Below are 25,482 nucleotides of genomic sequence, written 5' to 3'. Positions count from 1 at the left end.
AATTGAAATAAAAATAAAACTCCTGTGAAGGTCCACTGAGTTTTTCTGCTTAAGATTGAGAATTTACAAATATGATGAATTCTGTTATATGCACACTTTCCTGAGAACCAAATAAAAGTCTCCTAATTCTTTCATTCTTACCAGGGATAGAACAGAGCAAAGTGACGTTGGGTAACTTTTGATAATATATATAAAGCATTGAGTTGATGCAAATGATTTTTTTTTGAGAGATATCTCTTAGTTTTATATTCCTTTTAAATTAATTACTGATATTCCATGTTTCCAGGAGTACATCCTCAAAGGAGTGGTCAATGCAGCCCTTGGCCAGGAAATGTGTTCAGTGAGTATAAAACCACTGGAACCTATAGTTTGCAAAGTTACAGTGTGTAGAAAAAATAAAAATGAATGTCAAAGTTCAACTAGTAATAAGCTTACAAATAGGCTCCTCTGCAGTTCCTTTTATTTCTCCATATCCCCCAATCCAGCTTCCATTGTGACAAGAATTCTGTGCTATTTGAAGACAAAAAAGGGGAATTCCCCAGTTGTCCAGTGATTAGAACTTGGTGCTCTCATTGCCAAGGGCCCAGGTTTGATCCCGGATGGAGAACAAGAACCTGCAAACCATGTGGCTTGTCCAAAAAATGAGTAAAATAGAGTAAAAATTTAAAAAAATAATAGAAAGCTATAGCCATAAGAATTACTGCTTTTTAAGGGAAAAGAAAGGCCAATTGTTGAACAATGTGTTTATCTAATAACAACAGCAAATCATTGCAAAACTTCATTCTTACTTTCACTGGCTTTTTTTTTTAACCTTGCATACCTCTGAGCTATAATTTTGGCATCTATAAAATGAGAATAATTGTTTCTTTTGGAAAGTTTTTTATAAATACAAAACACTGACTAAAATTAAGCTTTTATTCACCTGAATATGGCATAGTAAGTTCTTTTTGGAATGAAATGGGATGTAAATAAATCTTTTTATCTGCAGCTCGGTCCAAATTGCCTCAAATAGGAAGTAAATAGCTATTGAATAAATGAATGATTTTACTTAGTAAATTACTCCTTGTTCTAGCCATAGCTCCTGCCACAAGGTCTGATATATGATAAAAGCAATAAATATTTGTTGAATGAATGAATGAGTTCATTTAATGAAGGTACTTTTATTTTTAATGAAGGTACTTTTAAGATAGAATTTGGGAATTGAATTTTTTTTTTCTCCTCTTTTCTATCTGATCCTAACTAGGTTTTAATTCAATTACAAATTGTCATTTTCTAGTTGGTAATACTAATAAAAAAATTAGTACTGCTGATTTGAGGAGAATTTAAAATATGTTAAATCCTGACAGATATATTGAAACCATAAAGTGTAATACAAATAATATATTTTCAGTTTATTCCTCTTATCAGCTCTCCTTGGTTTTTTAGAGGGATCATATGAAAATTGCCCAGCAGTTCTTCCAGTTGGTGGGAGGATCAGCTAGTGAATGTGGTATGTTCGAATCTGTACATGTGAGCATGATTTATCACTGGAGTTGGTCATATCTTGACTGGTGAAGTTTGATTCTTTGTCTAGGGATATATCTGTTAGGTTTCCCATTGTAAAGCAGGAACTCAGATGCAGGAGAGAATATTAGATTAGCCCTTCTTAACAGCTCAGCTAAAATGGGATGAGAGGATACATAAACAGAGGAGAATAAGTATATTCTGTAGTTCATAAGAGTTTTAAAAATTTGATTCTGTTTTTTATTTGGAATTTTCACTTTGATCGATTTCTCAAGAGCTCTTTAGGTATAAAACTTTGTTTGCTGTAGTTATTTTTTCAGAAGGTTATTTGCTTTTAATTTTGCCTATGGTATTTTTCCTATATGAAAACATTTAAGTCTTATATATCTTTTCTATAATGATTTATTATATGGGTATCAAGCTTAGAAAATACTTTTTTATTCCTGAAGTTATGTAATATTCACCTATATTTTGCCAGTAGTTTTGTGGCTTCATTTTTGTTATTAAACTATTGATCTTATCACTCAAGATTCAGTGTAAGTTTTGAAAACAGCATCTAAAATGGGCTGATAGTTAGCCAGTATAAACTAGTATGGCTAGCTGTAGCTGTTTTCAATGGCTGGCATCTATTCTGACAAACAGTGTTCATGCTGAAGCGATTATTAAATATTCTGATCACCCCTAGGAATTCATTTTCTATCAAATGTTTCACCAAAACCATTTATTGGATAACATTTTCTTTCCCCATTTCACTTCATTCTTAAAACAGAAATTCATTGAGGTGTAGGGATACAGCAGTAAACAAAACAAACCAGTTCCCCTACCCTTGTGCAGTGTTCCATCTAGTGAGAACAAACTATAGACATAAGAAATAGATTATATAGTATATCTGACTGTGATAAGTGTTATAGGGGAAAAATGGAACAGAGGAAGGAGGATCAGGAGTGACCTTGGTGAAGGTAGGGTATTTTACGAATTCTCTGCCACTTCAAATAGGAATCTGTTATCAGACAAGTTGGTCAGAATCAGGATCAGATGGTTCCATGGCCAAATATTTCTCCATTTGAGATCAGAAGTGTTAGGTTGTCTTAGGTGAGGAATGATGGGTACTAATTCATATTAGTTGAATGTGCAGGTGTTGGAGCTGAATGAGAGAATCAAAGCCCTGGAAAAAAGACCTGGAGAAAACTGTAGCCTGAAGGACACATGCTCATGTGGGATTTAGAGTTAACTGCAGGAGAGATTATTGGTCACTCTTGAGTACTGTGACTTCCACATGCCGAGGTTCTGTCCACTGAACAGAATCTAATTTCAGAATCTAGAGAGATGTCTTGGAATACACTTCTTGTCACTAAATTATAACATAACTCAAATTTCAGCTAAAGAGAACTTTTAGTTTCATGAATACACCTGTTTTTTTTCCCATTCCATTTCAGATACAATACCAGGAAGGCAGTGCATGGCTTCCTGTTTCTTCCTGCTTAAGCAATTTGATGATGTCTTGATTTACCTCAACTCATTTAAGGTCAGTGTAGAGTTTTCTAGGTGATTTTGTATACAAAATACTCTATATGTCACAGATAAGATACTTTTGGAGATGACCCTTTTACTGAGGAAGTAGTAGTGGTATCAGCTAATTCCTTAAAATTATTTTTATGTTTATCTGGTATAACTGTTGTTTTTATATTCTATATGTTAAAGCTCAATGTGACCTGTTCTCGGGATGTTTTTCAGAGTTACTTCTATAATGATGACATCTTTAACTTTAATTATGCCCAAGCCAAAGCTGCAACTGGCAATACCAGTGAGGGTGAAGAGGTAGGTACCTGGTTTTGAAGACTTTTGAATGATTCTATCTAAAAACGTTATCTTTTTCTCACTGAAATACATGTTTAAAGCTAAAGGATTATTGAAAGTTCCATTGTTCTTAGGTTACATTAAAAAGTACAATATAAATAAATATATAGATTTTATGACCACATTCATGTTTTCCTTTTTTTTTTTCCATTTATTTTTATTAGTTGGAGGCTAATTACTTTACATCATTGCAGTGGTTTTTGTCATACATTGAAATGAATTAGCCATGGATTTACATGTAGTCCCCATCCCGGTCCCCCCTCCCTGTTTTCCTTTTTTGGATAAATTTTATGGGGCTTCTCAGGTTGTGCTAGTGGTAAAGAACCCTCCTGTCAGTGCAGGAGACATAAGAGATGCTGGTTTCGATCCCTGGGTGGGGAAGATGCCCTGGAGAAGGAAATGGCAACCCACTCCAGTATTCTTGCCTGGAAAGTCCCATGGACAGAGGAGCCTGGTGAGCTACAGTCCATATTGAGAGACATACACATATAACCACATTCATGTTTTCCTTTTTTGGATAAATTTTATAAAGACATAACATACATGGAGAAAAGTATACAAATCAAAGTACACAGCTTGATGAATTTTTAAAGTGAACATACCCAAATAGTCAGCACCCAGATCATAAAATAGAATTTTATCATAAGCTGGGGAACCCTCTCATCCCCTTCTGGAGTCAGTCAGTCCCTTTCCCACAAGGCTAACCACTATCTTGATTTCTAACTCCATAGATTGATTATCCAAATGATTCAGAATATTTCAGTTGAGTTACTTAATTCAGTTTTGTTATTATTCAACAAATGACTCAACTTATTGTTGAAATTCTAAGTGTTTTACAATTTCCATTGTGTTTAGAAATTATCTTTTCATTATCTTTAACTGTGAGTTATTTTAAAACATTTTTCATGATTTTCAAGTATGTACGTTATCTTTTCCAGGTTTTTTTTAAATTAATATATTTTTTATTGAAGAATAATTGCTTTACAGAATTTTGCTGTTTTCAGTCAAACCTCAGCATGAGTCAGGAGGGGAAATATATATATCCAGGTTATTTTGATTTCTAACTTAATTGTAGTGTGGTCATCGAGTGTGGTCTGTATAACAGGGATTCTTTAAAATGTGTTAAGACTTGCTTTATTGCCCAGTAGCACGTGCAGTTGTTAATTATTCTGTTCAGATCTTCTATATCCTCACCAACCTCATGTCACCTTGTGATATCAATAATTGAGTGCTCATCCTCAGTCACTAAGTCGTGACTGACTCTGCAATCCCATGGACTGCAGCCCATGTTCCTCTGTTCATGGGATTCATGGGATTCTCCAGGCAAGAATAGTGGAGTGGGTTGCCATTTCCTTCTCCAGGGGATCTTCCCGACCCAGGAATCAAACCCAGGTCTCCTACATTTCAGGCAGATACTTTACTGACTGAACTACGAGGGAAGCCTCAATAACTGAGAGAAATGTGTTAAAATCACCATGATTTTATCCTTCACTTTTCTTAGCAGCCTGTGTAGAACTTGGTCATTATAATGCTCATTAGCCTAAGGCAAGCTGCTGTGGATATTTTTACTGTAAAAGCATCTGTATATTTGTTCCCTTTTCCCTCCTCTTACAGGTTTTCCTTTTAATTCAAAGTGAGAAGATGAAAAATGACTACATCTACCTCAGTTGGTTAGCTCGGTGCTGTGAGTCTTCTTTTAAATGTTATAGAGGAATCTTCCTTTTATTGAGTGTTTTCTAATTTTGTTTTGTAGAGTGGTTAAACTCTGAGATTGTGTTGTTAATGCTATTCAGTAAAGGTGGCCATGTGTACGTATTTATATAAGTGTGCCCTGTGGTTAGTTCTTCCATATGACAGTGACCTAGCACCAACAGTCCTAAAAGATGCCAAGTTCTTTCTTTAGTGTGTTCCAGCTTCCAGAGTCTCAGTTTACTTTGCTTTTTTTTTTTTGCTAAGTGATATTGTTATGTTAATTTTACCTTTTCACTATGTGGTGCAGGCCTGAAAAGTAGTAAAATGTCAAAAACATAATTTTTGTGTGCTATATATATATATATATATATCCTATCATCTCTGTCTGTCTTTCTCTCTCTCCAGTGTTTTTTGTTTCTTTTTTCACCAGGACTTAAAATGTTCAGTAAGTTTTTTGATGTCTTAGGAAAATTTTAGCAATTAGATCTTCTAAGTGAGGCTGAAACTGTATGGGTGGGATTGAATGAATGATAGATGACTTTTTAAGCAGATGAGCAAAGTGAGAACTACTGAAAATCAACTCAGTCTAAAAAGACATACTTACCTAAAGCCTAACAAGTATTTTAAGCCCTGTATGTAGAGTCCTGATGGGGAACCAGCTTCATGCCAACATTGCAAGCTTTTCATGTAAAATGTTCACTGTTTACTATTACTTAGTATGTTTCTAACATAAAAGCAAATCCATAGACTAGCAAGATGCAGAAGTGTACTGCTTGTACATTTAGAAAACATAAATCTTTGTTTCTCTTTGTAGACATTATGAATAAGAAGCCAAGACTAGCCTGGGAGCTTTATCTCAAGATGGAAACCTCTGGCGAGTCCTTTAGCCTCCTACAGCTCATTGCTAATGACTGCTACAAGGTGAGTCTGAGTGAAATCTAAGGGGAAAGTGAAGATAATTATCACATTGGTGCATTGACTTAAATGTTAGGGGAAAGTGTCCTAGAGACTAAATGGTCATAGGTGAGAGAATTCGCATAGTGATATCAGAAATGTCATCCCTTTTATAGATGAACTAAACTCAGAGATAGGCAGGATTTTATGTGTATATAAGACATGTATACATATAAATGAAATGTGAAAATAATGTGTACAGAAATAGTGATTTAGAGAGGAGGTTTTGGATTTCTAAAGGCTATGCCTCTTTAGGTATCATGCAGGTAGAGATATTCATTTGGCAGTTGGAAGTCTGGTTCTGAAGCTCAAGAATGATGGCCTCTGGACTTCCCTGATGGTCCAGTGGTTATGAGTGTGCCTGCCAGTGCAGAGGACATGGATTCGATCCTGATCTGGGAAGACTTCACATCTGCGGGGCAGCTAAGCCCAGGTGCCACCACTACTGACCCTACCTGCTAAAACAGCTGAAGCCAGCTTGCCCTGGAGCCAGTGCTCCACAACAGGAGGGGCCATCTCAGTGAGAAACCGGCACACTGCAACTAGAGAGTAGCCCCTGCTCATGCATAGCAATGGGGACCCAATCCAGCCAAAAATAAATACATTAGAAAAAAAGAACAATGTCCTCTGACACTGAGAGACAGATTTGGAGAAACCACCACTTCAATAGTAATAGATGCCCTGAAAAACAGTGAAACTTCCCAGATAAGGGAGTCAAGTAAGAAGAATAAAGAGTTGCAAACCAAACCTTTGGGAAACCTTGGTGCAAATAGTGGACAGGAAGGACAAAGGAACCAGAAAAAGTGGAGTCAGATTTAGTAAAAGAGGAGCTTTGTGTGTGTGTGTGTGTGTAGGGAGTTGGAAAGACAGGGAAGAGTTTGGGGCCCTATTCTATAGATTAAAAGCTTTTTACAAAACTAACGTCAAATTCTGAAAACTATTTGGGAACTATTTCCTCCTGTTCAAAAGACAGGAAAACATTAGGTAAAGAGAGTCTAGTATCAACTTAATCAATAATAGCTCATTTAAAAAAACTCTTTAAAAAACTGATATATGATTTCATATATATACATATATATATGTGTGTATGTATATATAAAACATTCTTGAAATGACAAAATTATAGAGCTGTAGAAAAAAATTGATGATTGCCAGAGGTTAGGAATGGTCAGCTGGGAGGTTTGTGGTGATGGAATACTTCTGTCTTGATAGGAGTGGTGGTTACATGAGTCTGACACATTTGATGAAATAACAAAAGTGCACACATACACTATAGTGATGTCAGTTTCCTGGGTTTGATGTTCCATGGGACCACCATGGGATCAGAAAGGCTTTAGCAAATGACCCAACTAGGGCTATATCCAAAAATATAGATAAATTGTAAAAACACATACAAAGCCACAAAAGAATATCTACAGCATTATTTCATATATTAACATACTAAGAGGCAGCACTCAATTATATTGTCTAAACGTATATACAAAGCTGATACAACTATACAGTCAAAGAACTGATGACCCTAAGAGTCAGACTAGTAGTTACTGAAAATAGGGGAAAAGAGGGCTGTGGTATAGAAGTGAGACACAGCTTTGGTTTTGCTGTCAATGTTTTGTTTCTTGACATGGGTGGTAGTTACACGTGTATTGACATTATAGTCATTAAACTGTGCATGTATGTTTCTCACATCATTTGGTGTGTTTCTTTACAATAAAAAAATATATATATATATTTTTTTTTTTTTAGGTGAATATAGGAAGAAGGATTAGCCTTGAAAAGGAATAAGAACACTTCTTTCTGTGAGATAGGCAGAGTAATGAAGTATAATTTGAATGGAAGGCAGGAAAGTTGTGTCTTCTTTATGAAGTAGAGAAAAAAGCTAAGCTAAGAATGCAATAGAGATCTTAAGGAAATTGGCAAAGGTTTAAAACAGTTTATGGAAAAGGAGAAGTAATTAAACCACATTAAGTAAGGGAGGATTTCCCAGCAACTTGAAGACTTCAGTGAAATTGGTAACCCTATACATTTATGAGACTGCAGCCATGAAATTAAAAGATGCTTGCTCTTTGGAAGAAAAGCTATGACAGACCTAGACAGCATATTAAAAAGCAGAGACAGCACTTTGCCGACAAAGGTCCTTGCAGTTTTTCTAGTAACCATGTATGGATGTGAGAGTTGGACCATGAAGAAGGCTGAGCCCCAAAGAATCGATGCTTTTGAACTGTGGTGCTGGAGAAGACTCTTGAGAGTTCCTTGGTCTGCAAGGAGATCAAACCAGTCAATCCTAAGGGAAATCAACCCTGAATAGTCATTGGAAGGACTGATGCTGAAGCTGAAGCTCCAATACTTTGGCCACTTGATGCGAAGAGCTGACTCTTTGGAAAAGACTCTGATGGTGGGAAAGATTGAGGGCAAGAGGAGAAGTGGGTGACAGAGGATGAGATGGTTGGATGGCATCACTGACTCAATGGACATGAGTTTGAGCAAACTCCAGGAGCAAGTGAAAGACAGAGAAGCCTGGTGTGTTGCAGTCCATAGGGTCACAAAGAGTTGGACAGGACTTAGTGACTGAACAACAACAACATCTAAGCAAAATTTAATGATAGCATAGTGTACAAGGCCATGGAAGTGTAGTGTGTTTGGGAAAGAAGCTTGTCAAAATGAATTAAATATTTAAGAGGTTTGCTGTTTAGGAGTCAGTGTACATCTAGGCATTCTGAGATGACAGGGCCAAGGTCAGGGAAAGACCATCCTCTTGGGTGAAACATGATCAAATTAGCAGAAAATGAATGAAAGTAGGCATCTATAGAATGCATTGAGGAAACTTAAAAAGTAACCAGTTCATATCAGTCATTGGTGTTTATCCTCAAGAATAGAATATAATTAGAAGAAATGACAAATATGTTGATTATAGCAAAACTTGACTATATATAGAAGAAATGTTGTATTGCTGAAAACTTAATGAAGGTAAGAGGATTTAAATTGAACCCATGTATAAAAACTGATTTCCCTTCCTGTTTTAATAAGGAATAGAAGTTAATTTGCTAACTAAGAATGTTGTCATTACCCAAGCACTTGTTTTATGTACTTATGTTATATAGTTCTGTTTCATGGTATCTTTACATTTAGTTTCATTCTGTGGGATCTTTTGACTCCAAGTATTACCATAATACTTTCTTTTATTCAGATGGGCCAGTTTTACTATTCAGCCAAAGCATTTGATGTCTTAGAGAGGCTGGACCCCAACCCTGAATACTGGGAAGGCAAGCGGGGTGCCTGTGTGGGCATATTCCAGATGATCTTGGCTGGGAGGGAACCCAAGTAAGTAGACAGGCAAGAGACACTATTCTGTGCACTTGCTGCTTTCCTGGGGAGTGACAATTGTTTTCCTGGGTAACGTCCTCTGAAAACTAAAAATTAATAATGACGTTTTAGAATGATGAATGAAAGTTTAAGTTTTATACTGCCATTTTCACAAGCAATGTCTTTTTCACTCTCTTCTGCTCTTTTCTTTGCCTGTTGGTTTTTTTCTTGTGTCTCTTAGTTTAGACCTCAAAGAATTAGAAATGGAGTGAGTGTGGTTAAAAATTAATTTTTTTTGCCCTCTCATATTTCAGGAAATATTGAGACATTAGACCACACAAAATTACATGGCATATAGTTCCATTTGTAATAAAAGTTAAACTACTGAAAACTAAATTCCATTTTCTGAAAATAATTTGTTTGGAATGTATTTGTCACTGACATATGATAGAAGATAGTGACTGTTTTATAAGTAAATAATCTATGAAAATGAGTTCCTACCTTGTGTATATTTCTAGTACTATTAAAAGTTTAAAAGAATTTGGGTAGTTGAAAGAAGATACTTGAGGGAAGAAGGAGAAAATATGAGAGAACCCTTAGGGAAGAGGATCAGTAGGCAATCATTTATAGATATGATGACGTAACAGGGAAGATTTAGTATGTATTACTTAAAACATGAGTTTTAATTTTAATTAAATTTAAATTAGTTAGATATAAATACTGCATATTTGCCAAATCTTGGTCCTTAACTTTCCCCTCTTCTGTATTTATTAATGTGTCACTTGAAGAGATCCTATACCCCGGCTTTCTGACATTTTCCATTTATGGCAGTGACACCCAGTTTGGGGTGATTACCACATTAAACAAAGGAGAAGTCTGGGACTCAGTCAAGTTGAGTGACCTGTTAGCACAGAGCTAGAATTTGAACCCAGCTCCTTACTACACACTTGCTATTCTGTCCTACAGAATAACCATAGAAACAGAAATATTTATGTCAGAATAGACAAATAAAACATATGTGTATATGTGTGTGTGTGCGCAAACAAGGAAAAGAGATTGGTGAGAAGTTCACAGAATTTCCATTTTACTATGGCACTGTAAGAATAGAAAACTAGGAAGTCTGTGATTGGTTTATGAAAACTCAGGAAAAGGGTAGGCAGATATGCCTGCTAGAAGGATGTGAAGAACCATCACAAGTTATTTTAGCTGTTAATTTGCATTCTTGTCCTTTCACACCATTTCCTCAGAGAGACCCTTCGAGAAGTGCTCCACTTACTGAGAAGCACGGGTAACACGCAAGTCGAGTACATCATCCGGATCATGAAGAAATGGGCCAAAGAAAACAGAGTGCCTATCTAAAACAGCCCCAAGTCCTCCGGAACCCATCACCACTCTGACATAAAATTGGAGACCGTTTCCCTCAAGTTTATGTGAGAGACCGGGCTCTGTCGAGTGACACCTCCTTCCTTGGTCTCCACGCCTCCGGTCAGTGACTGGCTAGCTTAGACCAAGCGTCCTGACTAAACTAAGAGCTGCAGTCTGGGATGTGGCTCCCATGTGATCCCAGGAGCAATGAGACTTTGGACTTGTCCAGTGCCTTCATTCTAAAAATACTCAGAGCACGCTTATGTAATTTACTGACTTTAAGGAGAATGACATAAACTTTATTTATTAGCATTCCATGGCATTTTCTCCAAGTTGCAATAACAGATGCCTTTACTGCTCAAGGGTCATATCATTTCTGTCATCTTAATTTTAGCCATCTGTGTACATGATACTGTGTTACTGGGGAAATCCATAAAAAGTTTTGTAATGCATTTCTGAATCTTAGGAGAGCATAAGTTATACATAGCTACATGGTTCTAAGAATGGCAGTAAGACCCTTTATCAAACTGTCCAGGCATTAATAGATAATAGACTTATGGGGTTATTCTTTTGATAGTTGAATTGTTGATGATAATAACATGTTACAGAAGAGTAACATGTATATTGCAGTTTTTAAAAGGTGAGTTCTATGTGAAGAAAATCTGTGTGGAACATTTTAAAGATATTCAGGAAACAAAGTATACAGGTCTCATCAGTCACTTCTCCATTGTATTTTAGGTAATCTTACAGGTTAGGTTTTCCTTCCTATATCTCACTAAGTAAACTATCAATTTTTGAAAGTAGGGCTCCAGAGATTATTTTATTTATTAATGTAATGATAATAGAATATGAATCATGTAAAGTTCTTTGAGGGATTCCCTAATGGCTGGACTTTGTCCTAAGCCATATTCCAGCCCAATGTTGCTGAGCTCTCGCAACACAACTTATACAACTGAGCATTTTTAGGCTCACAACCTATTTTCAGAAGATAGAGCTAGACGTTTTATGTACCAAGTTATTTTGTTTCTGTATTACATACTTTGTTTCTACTAGTTGAAGGTACCAGCATTACAGATACAGAAAGTGCAGAGCCATTCCTACCCAGCAGGAGAATTCAAAGTCACAATTCCTTGAAGCACTAAAGATAAGAATTCCTATAAGCACTGTGTCAAGTTTTCCACCACCCGCCCCAACATCCACTGTAGACGAAGAAGTTGTGTAGGATGGAGATGGGAACATGGCGGAAGTCGGCACAGCGGAGGTGAGAAGGTCAGTGATGGCAGAGGGTTTTGCCTTCTGGACAATTAAGAGGGTTCTCCCATCTCCACTCAGGAAAATGGCCAGTTCTCCAGTCTTTTATTAGACCCAGATCTAATCAAGTCAAAGCACAAATCAAAATAAACTGGTCTGAATAGCTGAGTTTTGAAAACAAAATTACACCATCATTTTTTATATACAAAAGCTGTTTACTGTTTCAGTTTTTTCACTAGTTGGTTCTCAGTATCTAAGTTATTAGGTGGATCAGATCTGGACAGAATCTGCCATAATCTTTAGAATCCTTGTAATTCTTACTTACCTCACTCAAAATATTAGGAAACGTGACAGAAGAAAAAGATGTATGGACCTCTTCAGTGGTTCTTGCAAATGAAATTTGTCTTCCAGTTAGTTGCTATTATTTTCAAGTTTCCTATACTTGGAAAGCTTTTCCATGAATGGTGATTTACTTTTAAATGAGCTCTTGCTGATCTTAACACTCCAGCTTCTCCCTGCCATTTTTCTGTCTCCTGGAAAAAACAGACATTCCAAAAAGAGCAACTTCCAGAATTTTAGATTAACTTTTTAAAAAGTTTTTTTATCTATAGAACTGACACCCCCCCCCCCCCCACCCCACCCCACCCCACCCCCCCCCCCCCCCCGCCGCCAATACCCCATAGAGACTAGTTTAAGAGAGATACTACCCAATTCTGTTATTAAGGATAGCTACTTCTGAAGCAGCTTGGCCCTTTGGCGGGGCCTGAAGATTGCAGAGCAGTGTTGCATGGAGAAGAGAGGGTCCAGGCTTGGGACAGCAGTGGTAACGTGTACAATTCATAGCATCAGTGTGCTCCTTACACTCTGCCACAGAGACTACTTGCAAACGGAAAAAATGTTATTTTTATACTTCAAAAGAATTGTTATGTTCCACTGTAACATATTTAAATTAAAGCTTATTATTTGGTTATTTATAGTATTCTGTTAAGTGTGGTGAGTATGGGCGGTGGGTTTATAATGTGCCTTCTCCTCTTTCTTTCCTGACCTCAGAGTGAAGGGGGAAACACCAAGTTTTACTCTCCACAAGTTACTCTTTCTGAGAGGAAGATAGACAGCCCTAAGAAGCCTTGTCCACTAAGGCTTGTATTTCCTGCTTAGCCATGTTAGGTTGGGCTCTCTATTAAGTCACAGGCATTCCAGAAGTTCGTTATCCAATGTTAACGAGCGTTATACAACACTACACAAGTCTCATGTGTAGAAAGCTTCCAAATACGTGGCTGAATAATTAAACATAGTAACTGGAAGAGCAGGGTACTTGTGAGATCTGACCTCATGTATTCTTGTTCCCATCTAATTTTCTTTTTTTCTTTTGAACTTTTTATTTTGTACTGGGATATAGCCTGTGACAAGGCTGTGATAGTTTCAGGTGAACCATGAAGGGACTCAGACGTGCATATACATGTATCCATTCTCCCCCAAACCCTCCTCCCATCCAGGCTGCCGCATAACATTTAGCAGAGTTCCCTATGCTGTACAATGGGTTCTTGTTAGTTATCCATTTTAAATATAGCAGTAATTGTTTTCTGGTGTGCCAAGTATATACTGGGCTTCCCTGGTGGCTTGGATGGTAAAGAATTCAGCTGCAATGTCGGAGACCTGGGTTTGATCCTTGGGTTGGGAAGATCACCCACAGGAGGGCATGGTAACCCACTCCAGTATTCTTCCCTGGAGAATCCCCATGGACAGAGAAAGCTGGTGAACTACAGTCCATGAGGTTGCAAAGAGTTGGGCATGACTGAACAATGAAGCACAGCATAGCGTAGCAAGCATATACTAGGTTCTAGAGATGCAGAGAGAAATAACGCACAATCCTGATCCTTAAGAAACTCAGTCTAAGAGTACACCCACCAAAACACAGTAACGTGTCATTGTCTCAATAGGAACAAGCTACTGAGAGAGAAAATAAGGCAGTGGGAATGTCTGTATCCATATATAGGGGACACCTCCTTCCCCATTTGGGAGAAGCAACCAGAATGGACCCTGGAACTCAACAGCTACCAAGACGCCCAGACCTCTGCCACATGTGCAGCACATGCAACATATATCCAAGTACACAGAAGCCAAAGGACTGCTTTCCTTCTTTGTGGCTTGATACACTTAAAAAGTGTATCATTAAATCACAATAGTTATATCTACTTTCTAATGACAAAAATGAATTTGTAATTTACCTTTGTTGTTGTCATTCAGTCACTAAGTTGTATATGACTCAGACCCCATGGACTGCAGCACACCTGGCTTCTCTGTCCTTCACTACCTCCTGGACTTTGTTCAGACTCACGTCCATTGAGTCGGTGATGCCATCCAACCATCTCATCCTCTTTCGTCCCCTTCTCCTCCTGCCTTCAACCTTCTCCAGCATTAGAGTCTTTTCCAATGAGTTGGATCTTCGCATCAGGTGGCCAAAGGACTGGAGCTTCAGCTTCAGCATCAGTCTTCCAATGACTATTCAGGGTTGATTTCCTTTAGGATTGACTGGTTGGATCTCTTTGTTGTCCAAGGGACTCAAGAGTCTTCTCTAGCGCCACAGTTCAAAAGCATCAATTCTTCAGCACTCAGCTTTCTTTATGGATTGACTCTCACATCCATACATGACTACTGGAGAACTATAGCTTTGAGTATACGGATCTTTGTTGACAAAGTGAAGTCTCTGCTTTTTAATACACTGTCTAGGTTTATCATAGCTTTACTTCCAAGCAGCAAGCATCTTTTAATTTCATGAGTGCAGTCACTGTCCACAGTGATTTTGGAGCCCAAGAAAAGAAAATCAGTCACAGTTTCCAGTTATTCCCTTCTATTTGCCATGAGGTTATGGGACCAGATGCTATGATCTTAGTTTTCACTAACTTTAGTGATTTACTAGTTCCTGTATTTATGACTCCCTTAATATAATTTAGATAAATAGTCATCTTTCTTCTTCATCCTGTAAAATACTTCTCAGGTTTGTATGTATCTTATGATAATGTTCAGTCATCTGCTTATTTAGAGATGCTCTCAGAAAAGCAGAGCTAGAGACCTGATGATGTGCCCACAACCTACCTCGACTCTGGAGGAATATGTGACGTTATGAGGCAGCCACACCCCAAAAGGATGTGTGAACACAATCAGCTTATGCATGTGTATTGTCTGTGTATAGACAACCTTGTACTCTTTTCTGCATCAAACCTCTTCCTTGAAATAAAGTCTAGATGCCAAATACTGAAGGACTGCCTTGGTGGTTGGGGGAGAAAGAGAAAAGGAAGCAGACACAGCAGCCCCACCACTCAGGCTACCGAACAAGGCAACACAGTTTACAAACTTCAGATATAGGAAAGCAGGAGGCTGCCAGGTGAACCTCAGGAGAGAGGGCAGTGGGAAACACAGATGTGAGCACCCATACTGCAAATTACAGAAGCATTTGATTTAATTCACCTTTGTGTGTGTGTGTGTGTATTGATTCATGTACTTATTTGGTGTGTTCTAGAAACGATTTGAGATAAATTACCAAATATATACATACATACATACATATATATATAACAAATAGAAGGCATTTAAGAGTAAAGGAAGGAATACCCTGGTGGTCCAGTGGTTAGGGTTCTGTGCTTTCACTATGGAGAGTCTGGGTTTGATCCCTGGTCAGGGAACTGAAATCCCACAAGCCATGCAGTCTGGTCAAAAAAAGGAAGGCAAGAGTGAAGTCAATACACAAAAATACATACAAGAATTATGAAAAATGGGCCAGAAATCTACCTTCAAGCTTCCCACAAACCAAAGCAAAAAGGGAAATACAAGCAGATAAAAAACTCAATCCATCTGTGTAAATGAACTCCCTATAGGGAAAAAAAACAAAAAACACCTGTGATCTCTGTTGATTGGGTTCTGAATTGGGTTTCTGCATCATAACTTGACATAGCTTTATGCATAACAAAAATTTCAAGGGAATCTTATTGCATCTCTAAACATGTATAAGTCTTTCCCACTGTGTATGAACTACACATACATACTATGTACAGTTAATTACATGAGCCCTTCCAATTTTCATTTCCTCCATAGACATATAATTATACCCTCCTTTGCTAGTTTTTAACTGAGAAGTAGCTATTAATATGGTGGAGATGAGACATGTTATTCAAGTCTTAAAAATTAAAAGTGTACGTTAGGATGAAAATGTAGGTAACAGTAACCTAAAGAATAATTGCAAGGTACTGTAAAAGCAATGAAATCATAGGCTAGTATAGCTTATATTAATACATTTACTGAGAAAATGTGACAGGGAAAAACGCTGGATGGGCCACACAGAATAGGCTACATAGGGGAAATGCTCTTAAGATGAAACTTGAAGTACAGAATTTAACCACATAAAGAATAAGTCAATAATTATGTCCGATGAAGATAACATAAAAGAAGGCTTGACTAATATTTACAGATGTTTAATCTTAACTTTAATTGTTCCTATTTACCTACTTTCATTTATTCTTTGAGAAATGGTATGACCTTTTTTGTAAACTTTAGCTTCATACTATGACCCAGGAGTTCCACTCTTCAGTAAATGTTCAAGAGATACTCTTGGATGTCCTTGGTGGTCTTGGCGTAAGAATCTGTTGCCAGTGCAGGGGACATGGGTTCGACCCCTGTTCTGGGAAGATTCCACATGCCATGGTGCAACTAACCCCGCGTGCCACAGCGACTGACGTCGGAGCAGCTGAGCCTGTGCTCTGCAACAAGATATGCCTGTCCCGTCAGGAGACTCATGGTGTCTGACTCTTCCACTTGAGGAGAATTCTGTTCTTGTTAGGAGATTTGTATTACCAAAAAAGTTGTGGTCAGTTTCTATTTTTAATTTCATCAATAAGAAATTTGGGGAGCTTTGTTTTCTCTCTTGTCATCTAAATAGCTACCGAAGAGTTTCAATTTGCCTCTTGGGTCTGCAAAACCGAAAATGTTTACTGATTCTTTACAGAGAGAGTTCTTTGACTACTGCCCTAGAATATTACCTTATCTTCCTCAAGTGAAACTTTCAAGCAAGGTGTGGTTGCTTGAAAAAATTGTTGGGACTTCTCTGAGCTCCCATACTACAGAATTACACTTACATGAAGTATCCAAAGCAGTCAAATTCATAGAAGCAGAAAGTTAAATGGTAGTTGCCAGAGGCAGCGAGGGAATTGTTTAATGGATATAGAGTTTCTTGTTCTCCAAGATGAAAAAGTTCTGGAGTGTACATTATATATGGTGGTGGTAGTGGTTTAGTCGCTAAACTGAAACTGTTAGTCACTCAGTCGTGTCTGACTCCTGTGATCCCATGGACTGTGCCCACCAGGCTCTCTGTCCATGGGAGTTTCCAGGCAAGAACACTGGAGTGGGTTGCCATTTCCTTCTCCAGGGGATCTTCCTGACCTAGGAATCAAACCCGGGTCTCCTGTATTGCAGACAGATGATTTACCAACTGAGCTATGAGGAAAGCCTGTATATTAAAGTTGTTAAAAGAGTAAATCCTAAGAGTGCTCATCACAAGGAAAAGTATTTTTTTCTATTTCTTATTTTTTGTATCTATATGAGATGATGATGTTCACTAAATTTGTGGTAATTCATGATGAAGTCATATCATTATGCTACATACTGTAAATAAACTTCTACAGTGCTGCTGTACATCAACTGTGTCTCAATAAAACTAGAATATAAAGTAAATAAAACATTAAAAAGTTCTGGAGAGATCTGTTCCAAAACAACATGAAGATACTTCTGAACTATACACTTAAAAATGATTAAGATCATCAATGTTATGTGATTTTTTAATCACTTAAAAAAAGGAAAGGGATGTAAAAAGATATACCATACAAATAATAATCAAAAGCAAGCTGCAGTGTCTATATTAATAACCAGGCAAAGTAGACTTTAGCTTTCCTGGTAGCTCAGCTAGTAAAGAATCCACCTGCAAGGCAGGAGACCCTAGTTCAATTCCTGGGTCAGGAAGATCCCCTGGAGAAGGGATAGGCTCAGTTCAGTTCAGTTCAGTCACTCAGTTGTGTCTGACTCTTTTGACCCCATGAATCGCAGCATGCCAGGCCTCCCTGTCCATCACCAACTCCCGGAGTTTACTCAAACTCATGCCCATCGAGTCAGTGATGCCATCCAGCCATCTCATCCTCTGTCGTCCCCTTCTCCTCCTGCCCCCAATCCCTCCCAGCATCAGGGTCTTTTCCAATGAATCAACTGTTTGCATGAGGTGGCCAAAGTATTGGTGCTTCAGCACCAGTCCTTCCAATGAACACCCGGGACTGATCTCCTTTAAGATGGACTGGTTGTATCTCCTTGTAGTCCAAGGGACTCTCAAGAGTCTTCTCCAACGCCATGGTTCAAAAGCATCAGTTTTTCAGCGCTCAGCTTTCCTCACAGTCCAACCCACTCCAATATTCTTGGGCTTCCCTGGTGGCTCAGCTGGTAAAAATCTGCCTGCAATGTGAGAGACCTGGGTTCAATCCCTGGGTTGGGAAGATCCCCTGGATAAGGGAATGGCTACCCACTCCAGTATTCTGGCCTGGAGAATCCCATGGACTGTATAGTCCATGGGGTCCCAAAGATTTGGACACAACTGAGCAAATTTCACTTTCACTTCAAAGTAGACTTTAGACCAAAGAGCCCACAGAAACCACTCAAATCATTTGCCTTGTTTTTGGGCCAATTGTTGATGTTGCTCCCAATATCTTAGCACCTTGAACAACTGTTCTTGACAAAAGGCTGATTTATTCTATTTGCATACATTTTTCATCGACTGCCACAAGCAAACACAGTTTAATTAACTCCATTGGTAAATGGCTTTCCTAGCTTGACTAACAAATGAGCCACTCAGAAAACACTGCAGCCTCATTTTCACATTTTATTTTTGTGAAGAAATTTCGCTGTGATGAAATATCATTTAAAAATTTCCTGTGTTTTCAAACTTAACTTTCCTGTGAGCTGGAAATAGTGTGAGGACTGCTTAATCTGGAAATGTGACATATTGTGTTCTTCTAGAATTATTACACTGTCATTACATAATAAGCATGAAGCTTTGACATCTAATTTGACACAAAATAATTCACACTCCACTGTGCCTTAAAGGCTCCAATATCACGGGATGAGGACTCATTGGGGTTTCTCTATCAAGTTTGTAGATCCTGATTATATGTTAGAGAAAGGGGAAATGACCACAAGGTGGGTCTGCCAAGCAGCAGACCCACAGTAAGATGGACTTGGACCAGGGCTGAACTTATTACTTGGCTCCCAGACTCCAAAGCTGTACCAAAAGGGCAACGGCACATCTCGGGTCTCTGTATCAATGTCAACTAGGACTTTGGGTCTCCCAGTCCTCAGAAAAGTCAAGTATTCCTCAGTTTACTGTCGTCTGAATAAATGGCTGTAGGTCCTTTTGGGCAAGGGCTGTGGAAATCATAAAATGTATGTTTTTTACAGTTCTATGGTTTTGACAAATGTATACCATCATTAGTTCAGTCGCTCAGTTGTGTCTGACTTCCTGTGACCCCATGGACTGCAGCATGCCAGGTCTCCCTGTCCATCGTCAACTCTCAGAGTTTATGCAAACTCATGTCCATTGAGTCGGTGATGCCATCCAATCATCTCATCCTCTGTAATCCCCTTCTCCTCCCACCTTCAATCTTTCCCAGCATCAGGGTCTTTTCAAATGAGTCAGATTTTTGCATCAGGTGGCCAAAGTATTGGAGTTTCAGCTTCAGCATCAGTCCTTCCAAAGAATATAATATATGCGTTATATATTGATTTGTTAATATATATGTGATTTTTTTGGTATAAAAAAGCTATTTTTAAAAAAGAATACAGGGGACTTCCCTGCTGTTGTCAGTGGTTATGATTCTGTTTCCAGTGCAGGGGGTGTAAGTTCAATCCCTGGTTGGGGAACTAAGATTCTACATGCTGCAAGGTGCAGCCAAAATAATAATAAAAAATAGAAATAAAAAAGAATCCCAGTTTTAAGTTCATGCTCACCTGCTACGGTTGCAACCACTATTTGGAAACTGGCATGAGACCTGGGCATCTGTCCCGTGTGTCAGTGGAACTAAAAAAGATAATTACCAGAACATTGGTGACAAACAGAACTAAAGCTTATGATGGGGGAGGTCGGCACAGGTTGCAGACTAATATCCAAAAATCAAATTGATAAATGGCCTTGGACCTCTCAGTAGCACCTTTGGACGCTTTAAAACAGTGTTGCAAAGCCTTAAGAATTCTGAGGAAAAACTGTTTCCAACTAGAAACTGTCATCCAAACATGTAGTAGAACAAATGTCTTTTCAGACATGTATTTAATTTCATAACATTAGCCCCTGAATTTTGTGCTTTACTATCTGTTCTTGTCTTTCCTCATTTTTCTATTAGGTTATTATGTGCACACGTGCTGTTGTGTGCATACATGCTGTCTCTTCAGTCGTGTCTGACTCTTTGCAACTGTATGGGCTGTAGCCCATCAGGCTCCTCTATCTATGGGATTCTCCAGGTAAGAATACTGGAGTGAGGTGCCATTCCCTTCTTCAGGGGATCTTCCTGACCCAGGGATCAAACCCACTTCTTCTGAGGCTCCTGCACAGCAAGCAGATTCTATACCACTGAGCTGCCAGGGTACTGTTGTTGTTTCTCCTTGGTTATTATCAGGGAAATTCACACTTTGTGAAATGTACTATAATTGTTTCTTTCCAATTTGTCTTTTGACTAAGGCTATTTTTCTTTCATAAAATTTATTTTTTTTAAAATTTATTTTAAAAATAGTCAAAATTATCAATCATAATTGGAAAGGCCTTTCCTAGTGTGAGTGTTTAAAAACATCTCAGCTGATTACTTATAAAGTTTTTTTATTTCTTTTTTTTTACATTTAAAATTTTGATTCACTATGTATTTATCCTTTTGTAAGGTGTGAAATAAAATTTTATTCTTGTCTCAGATTTGTCTCTTGCCTCTTTCCCCATCTTGCTCCCTGTGGTCCAGCCACTCTGACCTTTTGTCCAACTCACCAAGCTCACTCCCTACACAGACCTTTTGTACTTGCGTTTCTTTCTCAGTGATACTCTGCCTTTGGATCTTCCCAAGACATTCTAGTCTTAAACCTTTCATCCTCAGAGAGGATTAACATAAAAAAGACTAAGGTGACACTGAACTGTCTTTAAATCTACCTATTCGTGTTAATTCCGTTTGTCTCTGCTATTACCAATTAAGTTTTTCCTATTTAACTCTACAAAGCAGCTGTTTTAAGCTTATTGCTAAATTCACTCTGGGGAAGACAGGGATTTGGGGACAATCCTGCTGCTCTGCCTCTAGGACAGAACATTAAGGGAAAGGCATTAAATTAAGGACCAGATTGACTTGCCCTTTCTCTATAAGTACAAGTGTAAGATTACCACACCCTGGACAGAACATTGATCCTCAACCTGAGATTTGAGAGTCTGTAAAGTTATCAAAATTGCTGTGAAGATGTTTTAGATAGTAATTATCCATTAAAAAGGTACGAGTAGCTTGATCTCACAGGATATTTTATAGATAACAAAGATAGGATGCCTGCACTCACAGCCGCTATGTGGGCTTCATTTGTGGCTCAGCTGGTAAACAATCAACCTGCAATGCGGGAGAGCTGGGTTCAATCCCTGGGTTTGGAAGATCCCCTGGAGAAGGGACTAGCTACCCACTCTAGAATTCTGGCCTGGAGAATTCCATGGACTGTGACTCAGACGGTAAAGTGTCTGCCCACAATGTGGGAGACCTGGGTTCGATGCCTGGGTCGGTAAGATCTCCTGGAGAAGCAAATGGCAACCCACTCCAATACTCTTGCCTGGAAAATTCCATGGACGGAGGAGCCTGGTAGGCTACAGTCCGTGGAGTTGCAGAGTCGGACACGACTGAGCGACTTCAATGTCAAATGTCATGTCATGGTCCATGGGGTCACAAAGTGTTGGACACGACTGAGGGACTTTCACTTCACAGCGTTACAGTTAGATAACATGAGTATCTGATACATTTTTAGGTAATCTAGTATTTTAGACAAAGATATTTTGACTTTCAATGAGAATTGACTTTGACATCTTCCCAGCTTCTTCAAATGACCCCAAAATTAGGATTCTCATATTAGCAGTTGAGAGCTGGGAGGGAACATCAGAACGATCGATTCCAACACCGTCTTTATACAATATGAAAGTATTAATAATATGAAGTCAAAAAACCCAGAACCTACTCATAAAACTCGTCTACGACATCACACTGACTCAAAGTCATCCATAGGTATTAACACTGTTAACCTGGTTAATGGAATTAACAGAAGGCGTGGAGGGCAAGCTCTCAGATTTGTTTTCCATTAAATGGATTATTAATCAAATGGACGTAACCTTCATTCTTTTAAAGGTGAATTTCAATTAGTTTATGACGGGTGTGCCTGTGAGTCGTTTCCAACTAAGGCTCCTTTCCTACCAGAAATGGGTCATCTAGCATTTCACTTTCAAGAGAGTCTCATAAAATACCAACATACTCAATTGAGAAGATTTTTTTTGGTAAATTAAACAGCTTAGACTTTATGAATGAGCCCAGAAACGTTCATTGGCTTGTTCAATTTCCCAACTGCAAAACGTTACTGGGCATTTTATGACCCTGTGACACAATCCCAGGCGCAGTCCGACCCCCCTCCGTGTCCCCCTCCCCCCCAAAAAAGAGGAGTCGGTTTAGGAAAGGCAGGCCTGTGGAAGTCAACGTCGCGCTTTGCGCAAGGAAGCCGCAGGGTGAATCAGGTTGGAGTTAGCCCTCTCCTTTCTTCCCCTGACATTTCGGGCTGCCGGGGGGCTGGGCGGGCAGACACCGAGGCTGGTGTTTGCGGCCTTCTACTCTTGCCCCGCATCGGCCTTGACTAACCAACCAGCTGACAGCCCCAACTCTCTAGAAGCGACAGAGAGAGAGACGACCCGGCGCCATAGCTAGGTCGGTCCCAGGCACATCTCCACGCTAGCCACAGTGCGCCCCTCTGGTTTCCAGGTGCGAACAGGAAGCTTCTCGTGAACCCCCAGATCCCTCCCCTTTAGGAAGAGCGCAGACAGCGTCTCTGTTTCCATGGAAACCGGCCCTGCCATGATGTCACTTCCGCTGACCTGTCTGGACTCCAGACTGTTGGGAGGAAAAGAGGAAAACTGAGCCACAGCCACGACGGTGGATGCGAGCGTCTCCTGTCTGCGCATGCGCCCGCTCAGCGGCCTGCTTCTATTTATGTGGGGGATCCAACATGGCGGCTGCGGCGACCCTGGCGATGGCGGTGGTGCCCGTCAGAACATAGTGGCGGGGAAGGGGGCACAGTCCGCACTCACGGTGGCGTCGGCGGAGACGGCTGAGGGTGGTGGAGGGAAGAAAAGCGACGGAAAGCAAAAGGAAGGGCAGGCGGGCAAACAACTCGGCGTAGAACCGAGCGCCGGCTCGAGCGAAGGCAGAGGGCCAGAACAGTGGGGATGGCGGAGCCACGCAGAGTAGCGTTTATTAGCCTGTCACCGGTGAGGCGGCGCGAGGCCGAGTTCCCGGGGGCCGAACGCGAACCCGAGTATCCTCGCGAGCCTCCCCGGCTGGAACCGCAGCCGTACCGCGAGCCGGCCCGGACGGAGCCGCCGGCCCCGCGGGAGGTTACCCCCAGGTCGGACGCGCAGCCCCCGCCGCGGGAGAAGCCGCTCCCCCAGCGCGAGGTCAGCCGCGCCGAGCCGCCCATGTCGCTGCAGCGCGAGCCCCCGAGGCCCGAGCCGCCGCCGCCGCCGCTCCCGCAGTTGCACTTGCAGCCGCCCCCGCCGCGGGAGTCGGCTTCCCGGGCCGAGCCGCAGCCGAGGCCGCCGAGGGAGACGGTGCGCCTGGAGCTGGTGCTCAAAGATCCCACCGACGAGAGCTGCGTGGAGTTCAGTTACCCGGAGCTGTTGCTGTGTGGAGAACAACGGGTACAGAAGATCCCTCCCTCATCCCCCAGACCCCCGGAGCCTCGAGACCCGTCCGCCTCCCCCCAGTGGTTTGCACCTTCCGACGCCCACCTTGCGCGTCTCGGGTCTCCGCAGAGGGTGGCTGGAAGGGGCAGAGGCCGAGCGGGTGTGCTTTCCTCTGCTCCCCTGGGTTGGTCGAGGCTCCTACCCGCTCCACCGACCATCCTCCCCTACCCCCCGCATCCTGCTCCCGCTCCCGCTCCCGCTCCAAACGCTGTTCCCCTGCACCTTTCGAAACCTCAGGTTTCTTCTCTGCCTTCTACAGAAAAAACCTGGGGCCCTGCAAGTTGCGTTGTTAGGTTTTGCTTGCGGACCTCTAGCAGTCGTTTCGGTAGAAAGGAAGAGAAAACCTGGGGGACACGCCCCCCAGTGTGAAGCAGAGACATTGTGTAACCCCTCCAGGATCATCCTCACCTTCGTCGCTGTTTGTTGTTGTGGGCGCTGAGATGTGCTTCTGAGCGTGGGGTATTTTTCTTAATTGAAGGGGATTTAAAAGTAATCTAAACATTTTCAGACTAAGGATTCCACTTTAGGAATGAAGGATACCTGGGCTAGTTATCTGGTTCCTTGTTTTTCTCTTTCGTGTTGATATTGGTAAACCTTTTAAGAGCTTTGTTTTCTCTAGTGTTCATGCAGCTATTGAATGGGAGGGTGTCTCTTGTTTTATTTGGTGCTTACCACCATATTCTTATTTGAGTGTACATATCGTTAGTTTATTGGTCCTAGTTGAAGGATATTGCACTTGGCCATTGTGATTTGATTTTTGGAGAGTGATGAAAATAATGTTAGCTTTGAATTTCTAAAAACTTTATTAAAAATATCTAGGTATGCTTTTGGTGGAACTGGTGAACAATGGAGATAGGAGAGGGGCCTGTTGGTAGCTGTAATTTTTATTGTTGGTTGGTGATCTTCAGAAGTAAGCTAGAAAGGGGAATGACAGAGTAAGAGTAATAAGAACAATTTCTTCTGTTGTTTAGAGACTATGCTGTTTATTAGGTTTTGCTTTAGCACCCGTCTAATGGACCCCAGAAGTCACTTGTTTTAGTTTCATCCTCGATTATCTTTATAGTTGAAATGAATAACTTAGTTTAAAAATACCATATTAAACAATGCCACTAGATTTTATTTGTTGTAAAGCTAGCTAATCTTTTGATCATTATTTACAAATACTATTGTGTAATCGAATCATTACTAAATGTTTGCAACCAAAATGAATTGTTAAGAATAGAGATCATTTTGATCATTTCCACATAACATTTTGCCCTTTAGACTCACTTTAGTGCCCCTGTTATTCATAAAGTGATGGCATATTTTTCCTCCAAAGAATCTTGAGAATATTGGACTGGAGCATTTTTCCAAAAAATTGTGCTATATTTGATCTTCTAAAGAAGGCTTGCAGCTTTACTCCTTAATCTGCTTCATAAATTATAGGTGATTATATTGGGGAAGAATACATAATAAGGACTAACATTTACTGATTTCTCACTGGGTGCCAAACACAGGTCTAATTGTGGCTTGTGGGGTTTAGTCCA

General features: G+C 40.0%; 2 protein-coding genes and 1 long non-coding RNA gene across 7 annotated transcripts in view; 2 read left to right on the top strand and 1 right to left on the bottom strand.

The window, feature by feature from the left end:
- IFT56 (intraflagellar transport 56) overlaps positions 1-12,896 on the top strand; it is a 38,889-nt gene extending 25,993 nt beyond the window's left edge. For all 3 annotated transcript variants that reach the window (XM_020878269.2, XM_070465066.1, XM_020878270.2), the window contains 8 exons: positions 287-340; positions 1,426-1,489; positions 2,940-3,028; positions 3,238-3,321; positions 4,975-5,044; positions 5,867-5,973; positions 9,191-9,324; positions 10,554-12,896. In XM_020878269.2, the coding sequence (XP_020733928.1) occupies positions 287-340; positions 1,426-1,489; positions 2,940-3,028; positions 3,238-3,321; positions 4,975-5,044; positions 5,867-5,973; positions 9,191-9,324; positions 10,554-10,665 (714 nt within the window). In that variant the 3' untranslated portion in view covers positions 10,666-12,896. The remainder of the gene's footprint in view (positions 1-286; positions 341-1,425; positions 1,490-2,939; positions 3,029-3,237; positions 3,322-4,974; positions 5,045-5,866; positions 5,974-9,190; positions 9,325-10,553) is intronic.
- LOC139034362 (uncharacterized) lies at positions 12,134-24,147 on the bottom strand. Of its 2 annotated transcripts, XR_011486814.1 has the most exons (5): positions 24,002-24,147; positions 23,090-23,893; positions 19,960-20,029; positions 15,535-15,629; positions 12,134-12,455 (listed from the first exon to the last, which is right to left on the bottom strand). It is a non-coding gene; the product is annotated as an uncharacterized lncRNA (long non-coding RNA). The 2 variants fall into 2 exon arrangements; XR_011486815.1 differs by lacking the exon at positions 23,090-23,893.
- UBN2 (ubinuclein 2) overlaps positions 23,441-25,482 on the top strand; it is a 91,600-nt gene continuing 89,558 nt past the window's right edge. For both annotated transcript variants that reach the window (XM_070465050.1, XM_070465046.1), the window contains exon 1: positions 23,441-23,911. In XM_070465050.1, coding sequence (XP_070321151.1) covers positions 23,441-23,911 — 471 coding nt within the window. The remainder of the gene's footprint in view (positions 23,912-25,482) is intronic.

The sequence above is a fragment of the Odocoileus virginianus genome, chromosome 1 (genome assembly GCF_023699985.2).
Source record: "Odocoileus virginianus isolate 20LAN1187 ecotype Illinois chromosome 1, Ovbor_1.2, whole genome shotgun sequence".
NCBI lineage: Eukaryota > Metazoa > Chordata > Mammalia > Artiodactyla > Cervidae > Odocoileus > Odocoileus virginianus.
Note: the sequence above shows the minus strand (reverse complement) of the source record. Positions and strands in the feature narration are given on the sequence as shown.